General features: G+C 44.9%; 2 protein-coding genes across 2 annotated transcripts; both read right to left on the bottom strand.

Moving 5' to 3' along the window:
• Window positions 1–3,615: 3,615 nt before the first annotated feature.
• Window positions 3,616–5,034, bottom strand: LOC133909578 (glucan endo-1,3-beta-glucosidase, acidic isoform-like). Its single transcript, XM_062352068.1, has 2 exons — window positions 4,854–5,034; window positions 3,616–4,708 (listed from the first exon to the last, which is right to left on the bottom strand). Exons 1-2 carry the CDS (start codon window positions 4,924–4,926, stop codon window positions 3,777–3,779), a joined length of 1,005 nt encoding a protein of 334 aa, XP_062208052.1. The 5' UTR covers window positions 4,927–5,034; the 3' UTR covers window positions 3,616–3,776.
• Window positions 5,035–7,504: 2,470 nt separating this feature from the next.
• On the bottom strand, window positions 7,505–8,609 carry LOC133909577 (uncharacterized). Its single transcript, XM_062352067.1, has 2 exons — window positions 8,284–8,609; window positions 7,505–8,000 (listed from the first exon to the last, which is right to left on the bottom strand). Exons 1-2 carry the CDS (start codon window positions 8,542–8,544, stop codon window positions 7,806–7,808), a joined length of 456 nt encoding a protein of 151 aa, XP_062208051.1. The 5' UTR covers window positions 8,545–8,609; the 3' UTR covers window positions 7,505–7,805.
• Between the last annotated feature and the right edge of the window lie 5,323 nt (window positions 8,610–13,932).

Below are 13,932 nucleotides of genomic sequence, written 5' to 3'. Positions count from 1 at the left end.
TGAGCATACTGATCCAAAAATCTCTCTTTTGTTCGGGGATAACAGTTCAACTGTTATTGCCTTCTGCGAGTCTTCCCAATTTGATCTCATTCTATATTCAATGAGCGATGCTTGCTCAGGGTCATCATTTATGACTGTGGCAATTTTATTTGTGAAGTAGTGTCAACTATTATGGTTACTCTATTCCAAAAATTTTCTAAATTCACATAGTTTATTGCTATTTTATCATAGCCTAGACTTTCTTGTGCTTCTACATCTTGCTCTTCGTAATTTCTTACAAATGGAGTACGGTCCTTTAGTTTACCAGAGTCGATCTCAGTGCGTGCATTTTCGCTGTTTTCTTCCTGCGTGGGAAGATTCAAATCCGGTACGCCTACTTCATGAGGTTTCATACCATTGCAAGGTCTCAACTAGCTCCCCTTCATTTTTTTCTGAGGTATTTTTATGATCGACTATGATAAGTTCTCATTTTCCACTTTCGCAAGATATCTCCAACTATTTGGGACTTGAGAAACTGAATTTCTTATCCTTTATTTATTTTTTGGAGCTCCTAGGTGAAAGGACAATGATATCGCCTATAAGGGGGTGAATAGACGTTTTTGCAAAAATTCTTCCCCTTTTACTGTTGGTCTAAACTTGCAGTGGAATATAAACTAATGAATTTTCACAAATGAAAAAACCTAAATATACTAGGCTCAACTAGTGCACAATCACCCTAAATAAGTGTGAAAGTTTACAATACTAGGGTGACAAGAATTACTCAAATCTAGCGAAAGATATGCAATAATACTCAAATTGAAAAATGCTGAAAACACTGTTCATATGGCTGAAATTACTGTTCACCGGATACTCTGGTGAAGACCGGATACTCCGGGTTGTACAGGTCCGGAAACTCCGGTGAAGTCCGGATTCTCCGGTTTCTGTACAGAACAGAGCCCGAAACTGAATTAAAGGATGGGTAGAGAGTTCTAGCTCAAACCAAGTGATGCCGTGTGTTCTCGGAGATGATTCCATTTAGATCCCCGGAGAAAGTACACTCAAATACACACAAACAAGTAGATCGAGCAATATGTACAAAGATTTGAGCAAGAACTTAAAAGTAAGGAAACAAGAGAGGAGATACAAAGATTTGTTTCCCGAAGTTCGGATTCACCACCGCGAATCCTACGTCTCCGTTGAGGAAGCTCCAACGAGCCGGATCTCTTTCAACCGCTTTCCTCTCTAAGCTCGGTCACATTTGAGCTTGGCTTCCACTAACTTGATCTCTTCCCTTCCGGAGGCGAGATCAACCTTCACAAACTTTCTCGTGGCTCACCACAAGCACGGGAGCTCACCGGCGACACCTAGTCGGCTAGGAGGCTTCACCTCTAAGAGTAACAAACGCTTTGAGAACTTCTTCTCAAGAACTCAAGTGCTCAAGATTGGATTTTAGCTCACTTGCACTCAATCTTCTAATCTCTCAACCCAACTCATTTTTCTTCTCAAATCACACACTAGAATGGAGTGGGAGAGGTTCTTTTGGCTCTAAAAATGTGTTCTTTTGTGACCTTTGTAGCTACCTCAAAAGATGGGGTGAGTGGGGTATAAATAGCCCACTCGAAAGAACTAGCCGTTACTGTTCTGACACACCTACCCTGGAGTATCCGGTGAACACCGGAGTATCCGGTCTCAATTCCAAAAACAGCGTCAGAACGGTCACAGAACGTGTCAGAACTAGCCGTTATGCTCTTTTCTGGACTTTACCGGAGTATCCGGCCTACACCGGAGTCTCCGGTCGGCACTTAACACCGAAAATAGCCCCGGAAACTTCCCGGAGTCTCCGGCCACTCCAGGTACCGGAGTATCCGGACTTCACCGGAGTCTCCGGCCATTCCAGGTACCGGAGTATCCGGACTTCACCGGAGTTTCCGGCCACAACACAGCAGACCTTCGAAAAACGGCGATAACTTTTGATCCCGGAGTCCGATTTCGACGATTTTGGACTCTATGGAAAGCTTATTTAGAGGGCTACACATCCCAATTAAATTCATGACCTAAAAACACATAGGATCAAACTAGTAACAGTCCAAAATCCATTTTGGACACTTTCACACTTTCCGCTCCGGACTCTTAACAAGAAACTCTCACTTTGGGTTTGGTTGGGAATTCTTGAGCACTGAGACGCGACAATTAGCTCACATTGCATCCCTCTTAATAGTGCGGCATACTTATACTCAAATTCAAAGATAAAACTCGTTTAAACTACTTTGAGCATTTGAAAACTTTCAAGTACCGCTTCTTACTTTCAAACCTTTGAGGGTTGCCAACTTTTATAAATTCTTCACTCCATTTCTTCTTGATTCTTCATATGATTGATGTGAATCATCCATAGCTTCCCATGGCCTCGCACGGTCCATCGGCGCAAAGCCTTCACTCGCTCTTCACCACCACCTTGGTCCTTCGGCGCCAAGCCATTTGCTTGCCTTTCACCATGGATTGTCCATCGCAGCCGAGTCTTGCTTACCCTTCACCGTCTTGCCACAGAAAATCACTTTGTATTCGACATCTTCAAGGAATTCATTTTATCAAATATGGAGTCCACTCTTGTTCTTCACTCTTGGCACATATAATTTCAATTCAACTTATGACTTTTTATAGATTCTAACCCCAACTCACTCTCAATCACAAAGCACATGGGTTAGTCCATAAAACTAAATTAACAATTTATACCTTTAGTCACTTAGTCTCCACAAGTCACTTAGCCTTCATGCTTATTGTCATTCCTCAAGCTTCTTCTTTTTATGAGCATCACCGAGAGCTCATTTATCTAGATACATATTTCTCCTCCATGTATCACATCCGAGCATCACCTAGAGCTCATTCATCTTGATGTACTTTCAATCTTCCCATTCACCTAGAGTTCATGCATGTCTCTTCTCCATGCATCACATATTGAACAACCTACTAACAATCTCAACAACATTGGTAGTCCATAGGTATTGCCATTAATTACCAAAACCACACATAGGGGCTAGATGCACTTTTACTAGGACAAGATGAGGAGTACCTTCTTTTGGTACTTTCACCCTCTCCGGTGCATTATGTGCATGCACATGTGACTTAGTCATGCTCTTCAAATCATAAAAATGATCAGACAATTCGTTTGCTAATTTCTGCAAAATGTTAATTTTCTATACTTCATCATTTGCTTCACTAGTGCGATGATCATGTGCCATAATTCCTTCGGTCTGCCAAATAATTTCCTGAAATTCTTCATCCAAGGGTATATTTCCTCCCCCTAATAACGGAAAATTATTTTCATCAAATATGCAGTCAGCGAAGCGAGCCATATGCAAGTTCCCATAGCGTTTCACTGTGGCAGCGATATCGGCACATGAACTATTCATCCAGGTTTGCATAAATGATAAATTTTCAGAATTATTCCTTGCACTAGTTGCATAGATGTTATAGGGGTGGTCTATGAGAATTAGTGAGAGCTTCTATATGTAAGGCTGCATGTCTCCAACCCATATTCGATTATGAAACTCTATGTTTCCTAACAATTTCAAGTTATCAACTGATTTAAGATATTATTCGAGGAAAAAAAACTGTCGGAACATTATAAAGTCACCCATATCACCAAAGTGCCTCTTATTTATCTTTAGATAATTATTGAAGTGCTTGCCCTACATGCATGCATTTTTGCATTTACAGGCGGCTTATTCAAATTGACGTTATGTGCGTATGTATCTATATATATCGTAAAATCATATTGTTCTTATGTCGATCTGTTGCTCTCAGAAATTGATGGGGTACGCCGGCGACTTGTCCGCGTTGAACAGACCGAAGTGCTTCTCCGTCTCGGCTCCAGTCTTCTGGTCCTCGTTGAACATGGCGAATATGTAGGTCTCTATGGGCCCCGGGCGCTTCGGCGTGCCCTTCCCCACGTGGTTGATAAGGTTCTGGTTGTACGTCTGCGCGTTGCTCGCCGTGGCCGCGTCACCGCCGGCCGACGGCCACCCGCTCTCGGACACGACGATTTTGACGTTTCCGGCTCCCGCGTTCTCCAGCGCGGAGTAGAACGTGTCGACGAGCGCATCGAAGAGGTTCTGGTAGGCGTTGTTGCCGTCTTGCACGACCGTGCCGGGCGAGGTGAAGAGCGCGTACTTGATGTTGATCTGCGCCTCGTTCCCGATGTAGGAGAAGTAGGGGTACACGTTGGCCAGGAGCGGCGCGCCGGTGCTGGCCAGGTACTTCGCGATGGGCGTCATGTAGGAGGACGCGGCGGAGTTGAATGTGCCTTTGGAGGGCGGGAACCCGGCGGTCACGCCACTCTGCACCGCCGTTGACACCTTGATGTTGCCGAGGCCGGCAGCGGAAAGTGCGTTGTTGATGTTCTTCATGGCGGGCAGGATGTTCTGCGTGTCCCCGCCGGACACCTCGTTGCCGACGGCGATGTAGCGGAAGGAGACGCCCGGGAAGGCCTGGACGTTGTTCTTGACCCAGGCGGCCGCGGCGTTGGGGTTGGAGGCGAGCGAGCCGAGGTCCGTGTTGGCCACGTCCATGATGACGCCGATGTTTGAGCCGCTGAGGGCCTGGAGCGCTTTGGTGTTTGGGAAGTAGATGCGCATGGAGTCGATGCCGTTGGACTTGTAGAGCTGCACGACGTCGCTTGCCGAGGGCAGGTTGTTGCCGTTCACGCCGTAGCACACGCCAATGGATTGCACAGCTGAACGTTGCGGTCGATTAGTTGATTATGATTAGCATTGAGCATGGTGCCGTATGGGTATGCAAAGGCATGGGTGCATCAATGTATAGCATGTACATGCACACTATGAATACTATATCAACAGACATCTTTATTGCATTATTACCTGTAGGAATGGTAGCAAATGCTCCAAGAAGCAATGCCACTGCAAGCATGGAAGCGACACCTTGCTTTGCCATTTTTGAATGCTTCCACAAATATTAAGTATCTAGCTAGCTAGCCAGCCAGATTACTACTTAAACTGTGTATGATGCTAGGTTGCACTTTGCATGAAATCTACCGCGACATCCACCCCGTATTTATACAAGCAGTTCCCAGTTGGGCACGTCGCACGATCACAAGCCCGACATTTCCGACGGTGGTTTTTCCAATTTCCAGCACAACTAGTTCACTACGTAGCCAAGCGTGGTTGACCGATGGACGCTGTTCGTTCACGAGTCTGAGTCTGCTTGGGTCGCCATCCCGCCAGGCCTAACAAGGCCGTATGCGCGAGCGAGGTCCCCCGCCGATCGCGGCCGCTCGTCGCGGGCGATGAACGTGCCGCGTACAATACAAAGCTGTGCCTTGTCCGGCTCGTGGAATTCCAGCTGACCGCGCGCGGCTTCCTCGCCTGTTTGACGAGGTTGAGAACAGCAGCTTGTCGCCGGCCGTGTACCGCGGATTGCTCCATCCTGCGCTGGCTTCCACTTCCGGCGTGGAGAGCGGGAGACGCAAGCAAGTTTGGAAAGGGCCGGGAGGCACGATCGGTCAGGGAAAAGTCCTGAAACTTGTTCAGATCGGGCACGCCCCGTTACGAAAGGGCAAATAGCCGCACAATCCCCCGACGGGAAGAAGCTGCTTGCGTGCCTAAACTCTGTTTCGGCCCAAGAGGCCGCCGAGTCATTCGCCGATCCACGGCCTACCACGACAGATGGCCTGGTGGGCCTCCCCGCATGGTAAACCGTTGCCTGCCACTGCCAACGTTTTGCCATGCCTCTTTGTTGCCTCATCGGTTGGCACACCGCCGGTTCAGGGTCAGTTGCATAGACGGTGGCTTTAGATTTTTGTTAGCTGATAAAACGGTCTGTGACTGTGAATTTTAGTTATTGATTTTTATAATAAATTTTTAGTTTTTTTAGCATGTCCAAAAGGCATAAGCCATTTACAACATATTTCTTAGCTTTTAGTTTATTTTAACCACAACCGTTCCATCATCCAGACACCCGAAACTGAGATCAGAAACTAACCGTTTAGATAGCTTCCGACTTTAAAAAAAAAACTGAAAAAAAAATCTATCCAAACAGGGTCAGTACTGTCCACACTGCAAGCTCACTCGTCTCTTCTTCCAGAGTCCCAGTCCCCACCGAACCGCACCACCCAACTCTCCCGTCGCCGACTCGCCGCGCTTCTCATTGTGATTCTTCCCTTAGCCTTTATATCTTTAAGTCCAATTTTAGATGTATCTTGTTATTAAGGGCTCATTAGAGTGGATGCAGCTAAGTCTCACAACGCACATGCAAACATGGTAGTTGAATTTAGAAATGACAAAAGAGAGAGTTACTTTCCTTGAACACTTCAGCATTTACATGATTGAGTGCATCGTATATATTTCTTATTGCCTCTGAATTTGTGTACTCCACTTATTTGCAGTCTTCTTGCTGTTGCTGGTCTACTAGGATGCCAGGTCAAATCTTGTGATATATTATCTATTTTCCTAATCCTATGTATATTTCTTATTGCCTCTGAATTTGTGTACTCCACTTATTTGCAGTCTTCTTGCTGTTGCTGGTCTACTAGGATGCCAGGTCAAATCTTGTGATATATTATCTATTTTCCTAATCCTATGTCAATAATGAAGTGAATGATTCATGACATTGCTGGACTTAATGACAAATATGTATCGAAACTATCAAGCTGAGAATCGGTTTAGTGATCAACCCGGAAGATTAACTTTGTGGAATTCAGTTTTATCTTCCTCGTGTATCTACAGCATTATCACCCTTGTGCTGCCATCTGGAAACTTCTTCTATATATGTTGAATCAAAACTAAATGGTTGGCACGAAGCGAGCTTAACTAAGAAACACATGGTGGATTTGGTATGGTAAAAAAGGGCATGATAGTACTGAAATTTCCGCATAAATTCGACAGCATGTAGCATATATTAGGTGCAAGTTAATTGGGAAATGGTGCTAATCCAAACTTCAACAGTGTTAAATCCATTTCTTTTGGAAAGATCTGTGTCTAACTCTATTCTGCAGTTAAACTACCCTCAGCTGTTGGAGCGAGCCTTGGAGGCGGCGTGCGGCGGCCGACGGGAGCAAGAAGGAGCAGCGCGAGGTCGGAGGGAGGGGGTGCGCGGAAGTCAGCTCGCGTCCGCGTACGCGGCAGCGAAGATTGCCGCTAATAACCTGACTCCATGCATGAAATAAGGTGGCTAATTCGTCAAAAATAATTAGATGCCGAATCAAGGACCCAGCAGACCGTTACCAAAGCAGGCTCGTAGTACAGTCCGACTGTGCGAGTTGGACGAGGAATACTACTCCTTGTCAGTGTCAGATGCTTAACTGGCTAAGACGAAGAGAAGAATTAGATTGTGGTTTTATCTGGCAATGGTGTGAGGGCTCCTTTCTTTCTCATTCGTTAGATGGGTTTTTTCTCTTCTTACGTAGTATGTATACAATCAGCAGCACCACGGGGGCGCCAAATACATGATTGGGTGGTTACAGCTTGACAGGCTATACTGCGCCAAATCAGTACTGCAGGGTACTCAAGTGTGATGCATTTGCTGACAAGTAAATAACTATATTCGTTAGGAAGTTTCAACTGTTTGATGCAGTTCTGAACTTCTGATACAATACTGTCCGTAACCAATAGCACAACCAAACTCCAAAACTTTGTGTAACCTGCACTTCCTTCATCTAATAGGTTGCATTCTCTGATCCGCATAGGACAACTTCACAGTTCTACTTCAGCTTTGGCTATAACATGCGTGCTTTGCCGATCAAACAAGAGCATTTGCAAGCATATTTCCAGGAGTCACCAAACTCGGAACAGCGAAAAACACAGCTTTCCTCGGTCTTATACTTGCCTTCTCGGCCTGTTCCTGGCGCGTGGAGCAGCACCAACGACGACGGCTTCTTTTATCTCCACCGGCGGCTGATCATCCTCCTCTTCCTCCTCCCCTTCATCATACTCTCTGTCGTCATCTTCCTCGTCACCACTGTCTTCACCAGATGCCTCGTTCTCTTCCATTATCGCTTGGTTGATCTCCATCTGCATGCGCATATGCAGCATTGACATATATAAACAACATGCTCTTTCGCTCGCACATGTTCCTGAATAATTCGAGGCCTCCCCTACTTCTGTAGAATTTTATCATTCCTAAGTAGAAACGCATCATATGAACTGGTCGTTCACGTTCAAATTTACTTGTGATGTCAATAGACTCAGCAGAGACGGAACTCATTCGGAATGTGCTACTGACACTGTTAGTGGTAGGACCAAGCAAACTAGTCAGGAAGTGAGCTAATTGGAATACTTGCTGAGAGTGGCGTACCTCCCGTAGGAAGCGCTCGTCTAGGTCATCGGCGACGCGGGCTGCTGTGATGAGGGTGCCGACGAAGAGGGAGAGCGGCAGCACGAACGCCAGGATGAGCGCGTTCGTGCTCGGCGGCCCGCCGGCCCGAACGACCATGAGGCCGCGCCGCCGGCAGCCCGCTGGCCTGACGGTGACACGGATCGGCCGGCCGGGAGACGGTGCCACGCTCGCGCCGAGACGCGACGGGAACGAGAGAGCAGCGTTGAGGCCCCTCGTCATGGACAGACAGAGATGGCTCGCTGCGGGTGGTTTAGCGGGCGACAGAGATGCCTTATCTGTTCTCCTCAGAGGCTTGTTTTTTAGTTGATTTGCAGAAAACCCGTGCCGTTATAAATTATCACAAAATAATTTTCTTTATAGATAGGACGTTCGGATCAACTTTAGCCTTCAAATAGAGCTTAGACAGACTATATTTACTGTTTATACGTTTACACCATAGGTTAGTTTGCCCCAAAGATTTTCCGTTTTTTAAATGCGAACGGAAAGATTTCGACATTTGTTGAGCCATAGCCCACTAGCGTGTGCAAAAATAACAGACCATATGCCTTTACCAGGTGGGCCGAACTAACTATTTTTTCTAGCAGACCCGACCAAAACGAGAGCCCGAATCCTCCTGTCTGCCGTGCAGTACGGTCCATGGGCTGAAACCAATCCAACCTTTCCGCGGTTTCCCTTCCTTTTTTTTTTTCCTCTTCTTGATTTCCTGTGAGTGCACGAGTAGAGCCTAGCTATATAATACTCCCGCAAAAAATTGGCAATATGCAACATGTGACATGTAAAGTGTACACTCCATGACTTACTCGCCGCCCGTCGCGATCGGTCGCAGATTCAGTGCGGATTTAAGTGTGGGAGTAGTGGAGCTGATTTCACGAGGGAAAAAAATGACCTTCTCAGCAGGTCCCGATCGCTGCGTCGGACAGTAAGCAACAAAGCATCACGAGCTAGTGAATTATAAATATATTTAGCTGCAGAAGTAAGCAAGCAAGCCTGGCCTCAAACGACATGCATGTATACCACGGGCGTACCGTCGTTTTCTTCTCCCGTGATCGATCGAGCTCGGGTGTAATTAACTTCCACTGGCGCTCGCGCTTTCGGTCGATCGTAAAATGTCGCTGCCGCGAGTGATGGATCGAGCCGGCGTCGCCGTCCGTGCGCGTCGCTCGCAACTGGCCCAATGAATCAATGATCGATCGATCGACCATCGCCGCCTGCCTACCCAGGTCGCCATTGGCTCGTCGCGCTGCTTCTACCGCCCTTTCCCTTTCCTTACGCGATCAGATCCTTCCCTCTCCCCTCGTGCCGCCGTCATCAGTCACCACGCATGGTGTCACCACTGGCGTCACCAGATCGTACTCCCTGACGTCTTCATGTCGTCGTAGAGATCGATAGTACAAGAAATTGAGGAACCGACCAGACTGAGACACGCCTGTTTCTTGCAGCAGTATTAAGCGGGGGACGGTTTTCTTACACCTCTTTGTTTCATTAGAAAATTATGAAAAAAAATAGTCCGTACATTATGAATTATAATAAATTAGATTATAAATCTGAATTGTTAAAGCTATATTGTTGATTGTTATAATCCGGTAAAAGACGGATCGTTGGATTATTATAACCCATGTGTTGAATTGTAACAATCTAACTTTTACAACCAACTGTTTATTTCAGCTTTTAGATTATGATCACAATCAAATTTTTACAATACAGCTGTTTGTTTCAGCTTTTGAATTGTTATCATAATCCAGCTTCCATATTGTCTGTTTCGGCTTTTAAATTATAATCATAATCTAGTTTTTATAATCTAATTGTTTATATCAATTTTTAAATTATTATTATAATCTAGTTTTCACGATTCAAAACTAACAGAACCTTACTCGGTAACTTTGATTGTAACAACTGAGCTGTTGCTTCAGCCAATTGTCACTTTTGGCCCTTTGTTCCCTCCTTGTACGCCGTAAATACTAGCGTGGATGTGGACTCTCGATGGCATGCAAATGTAACTCTGACATGTCACTATGTACGTAGCGAGAACTTGCGAGTGACCAAGTTAGTATTATTACGTCAAGGGTGAGTGAAGTGAAGCACTAGTATGCGACTTTGCGTGTCGCTCTGAGTCACGACTCCGTGAAGAAGTTATCTTCTCCGTTGAATTATCAGGTAAGTACGTATAGGCTCCACCCATTTGGCGAGACATGGAACGGTTGAGTTCAACTGGAGGTAGGGGTTGGACAATCACTACAATAAAAATAATCATAAATGTCAGTTCAAAAGTGTTATTAGTCACGTTTTTAAATCGTCACTGATTACTCAACATTAATAATCATCAAACTATCAATACTGATTTATAAATCGGTATTGATAATAAGTATCAGTTTTGGTCAATAATAAAAAATTACACTTATACTTAGACTATCAGAACCGACTTATGATAAAAAGCTAACATTGATAGTCTAAGTATCAGTATCGGTTTTTTATCATGAGCCGACAGTATTGCTATTTTCTAAAAAAAAGGAAAAATCTACCGGAAACAGCTCAGTCGTTGTATCGAGTCCGAGCCACCTTCATTCCAATCATCTCACAACATTGAACACATATTTGCAACAACTCAATCTCGATTTATTCAATACACAGAGAATTCATCTCGATTTATTCAATACAGAGGGAGTTAATTTTGATATACACATGATATCTACTACCTCCATACATAAAACAGAAGCAGGGAGATATTGGTACTCAGAATGAACATAATAGAGCCGCTTTATTAGGACCGAGAGGAATCAGGAATTAAAGGAGTACCAATATCTCGACACCAACCTATGACCTGAAAGAATAAAGAGCAATGTAGAGCTTATTTACTTCCTTATCCCCAATGGCGTGATCCCACCTATCGTTGCTCTGGTTAGGATGGTCCCAAGGGGAGTGCTTGCCGTTGCCACCCTCGTGCCTGGCCAGCTTCTGGCAACCGTAATGGGTGGCGGAGCCATGTTTTTTGTGAATTGGATAAATTCGCAATGGCCTAAGAATACTGAAAATTAGAGTGTTTCAATGGAGGAAATTTCAATTTTGGTTATCGAAGTTACCTTGGCCACGAGGCTCTACGAGTCCTTGGTCAGGATGGTGGGCACCGACATGGCCTTGCTCGTCTTCCTGCCCAAGCCGCATGACTTCTTGTTGCTTATGACATGCGGTTCGACACTCTACACGCACACGCGCAATGTAAGGAATTCTGCAATGGAAAACTGCTAATGTGCATGCAATTTTTTTTTGATGTTTGCACATACCACACAGGTCCGCTTCTAAGGGGTGAGTGCCAGTGTCGCGCGATCGGGCAGCCAATGACGTGCTCAGGAACAGCAGCCCCAATGGCCACCCTGTGCCACCGCCTAGTGTTGCCCTCTCCGTCACGATGAGGCATCCCGTGGCCACGTCGAAGCCCACGGACGTTGTCTGTACCGCAGCAGCGTCGTATGTCACGTCCTGAAGCCGTAATTACATAATTAAGTTTAATCATACTTCATCAGCATTATGTTTAATTTTAAGTAATTTTGTTTCAGAGCATCATAGTACTTGGTTTTAAGTCAATTGGATAAGACAAAAAAAATTGGGAGAGAAAAAATAAATTTACAGTTAGAACGAGCTTCTTTCTCTAGCATGTGAGGCCCACATGGGTGGCCAACCACCCCATCTCCTCTTCGGGTAGTAGTTGCCACCAACTCTCTCTCTCTCTCTCTCTCTCAGCTTGAGATCTCCCTCTCTGTCAAGCCTTCTCTCTTTCTCTCTCGATTACTCCCTCTAGAAGCTCACAAGCTTCTCACTCCATCCAATTCATTTGCATTTTCCCGAAAGATTCAACCTGTTCTTGACATTCTTGATGTTTTTGATTGAAGCACAAGGAACTGCGGTTTGACTCCTCTTTCCGAGCAATTTCTTTGTTTCTTTCATTACCCGGTGGCCACCAACCTCCACAAGTACCGTGGGTAAGTTCCTTAGGCTTCCCTCGGTAAGAATGTGTGAATTGGTGGGTCGATTTTGAGTTTGGAGGTAAGTTTGCGGAGTTCTTGAGTTCTTGAGCTCTAGAGAAAGAGAGAGGATTCAGATAAAATTTGTGTTAGGAATCGTGTTGTTACGTTGGTAAGTGAGTTGTAGACATTATGAACTATCTCAAACATGTTTCCTTTTGGTTTGGAGAGGCTCGCAAATCAAATCGACCGAGTTTCCCCCCTTGAAGCAATCTCTCTGGATGACCCGGATAGTCCGGTTATTGCCCGGATGTTCCAGGTAGGCCTAGAACATTCCGATGAATTGTGCTAAAAAATCGTTAGGGTTTAGGATGCAATTTGAGTCTAGAACCTTTTGTGTAGTGTATATCAATATTTAGGTAGAATGAATTTAACATGCGAATCAAATCGATCGAGAAATATCATCGAAAAGTACAAGTCTACCCAACCCGGAGGGTCTGGTTAATTCGTGGTGTTTTTAACCGAGTACTCTCGCTCCGAGCCTCACCCGGACATTTTGGCCTAACCCGGAGGTTCCGAACTCAGCTCAGACCTTATGAGTTAATTCAAAATGGCTAACCGAGAACCCATGTCCGGAGTATAACCTGGAGGCTCCGGAACGCAGATGTTCCGAGTTCAACCCAGAGTCTCCGACCTCCTATTAGCTTTCCGAAGTCGTTTAGATCGCAAAGTTTGCTATTATTTCGTATGTCTTGCACTTTTAGCTTGTTGTTATGCATATTGTAGCATATATTATTGCACCTCATTTAAGCTCATAATTACATGTGTTCTTCTTTACTGAACGAAGAACCAGAGCATGATGCGAGCGTGGGCGAAGGCGACGCCAATCTATCAGAATTCTGCGCATGCTGCATAGGTAACATTAGGCGGTCACCAGAGCAGCAAGACAAGCATTTAAGCATGTTTCTCCCATTAATTAGGATCATATGTGTCTAAAATGATAAAATATGCTTTATGTACGTTATGCATGTTGTTGAGTCGATGTTGGATCTTGTACGGGTAGAATTTATGTTGATAAATTACACCCCATCTTGAGTTATTGGTGATCCATCTCCTTGTAATCAAAGTTTAACTTGATGATGATCTAGTTTAAAAGTTAATCGAAATGCTTAGCCATGTATAAATTCTTTGGTAGAAATCGAGTGTGAACGGGCAGGATTGTAAGAGACACTTGAGGTTGCTCCAAAGTTAATCTAAGTGGGCTCCGTACCGAGTGATGCCTGATTCAAATGGTTAGCGCTTATTAGGAAATGTTGACACAAGTACCCCTTGGATGGACCTGTGTGTTCACTCGAGCCGTATGATCCTTGAGTCTTGTGGGTAAAGTTGTACCCTCTGCAGGGTGTAAAAATATTTTGAAATACCTCGCTCTAGGTCATTAGTATACTTTTGTTCATTGCAGCAGTCGTAGAGTTACAAGTTTAGTTTAAGGTGATTGATGGATTGAGATGGCTATTTACAGATATTATTACTGTGGTTTATTTTACATATATGTTCAGTTGATGGTTATGGGTTAGATGGTTATGCTGGTTAAGTCTAGATGCCCACACATGTTTTTGTCAAATTTTGCTTTCGTATATAAATTTACTTA

The sequence above is a fragment of the Phragmites australis genome, chromosome 2, assembly GCF_958298935.1.
Source record: "Phragmites australis chromosome 2, lpPhrAust1.1, whole genome shotgun sequence".
NCBI classification, from domain to species: domain Eukaryota; kingdom Viridiplantae; phylum Streptophyta; class Magnoliopsida; order Poales; family Poaceae; genus Phragmites; species Phragmites australis.
This window is presented reverse-complemented; position numbering and strand designations above follow the sequence as displayed.

What these genes read in the sequence shown, in the direction of transcription:
- LOC133909578 (XM_062352068.1), bottom strand. Translation starts at nt 4,926, where the DNA reads ATGGCAAAGCAAGGTGTCGCTTCCATGCTTGCAGTGGCATTGCTTCTT. An exon ending in ATTTGCTACCATTCCTACAG is followed by an intron (nt 4,709 to 4,853) that starts GTAATAATGCAA and finishes CGCAACGTTCAG; the next exon opens with CTGTGCAATCCATTGGCGTG.
- LOC133909577 (XM_062352067.1), bottom strand. Translation starts at nt 8,544, where the DNA reads ATGACGAGGGGCCTCAACGCTGCTCTCTCGTTCCCGTCGCGTCTCGGC. An exon ending in ACGAGCGCTTCCTACGGGAG is followed by an intron (nt 8,001 to 8,283) that starts GTACGCCACTCT and finishes ATGCGCATGCAG; the next exon opens with ATGGAGATCAACCAAGCGAT.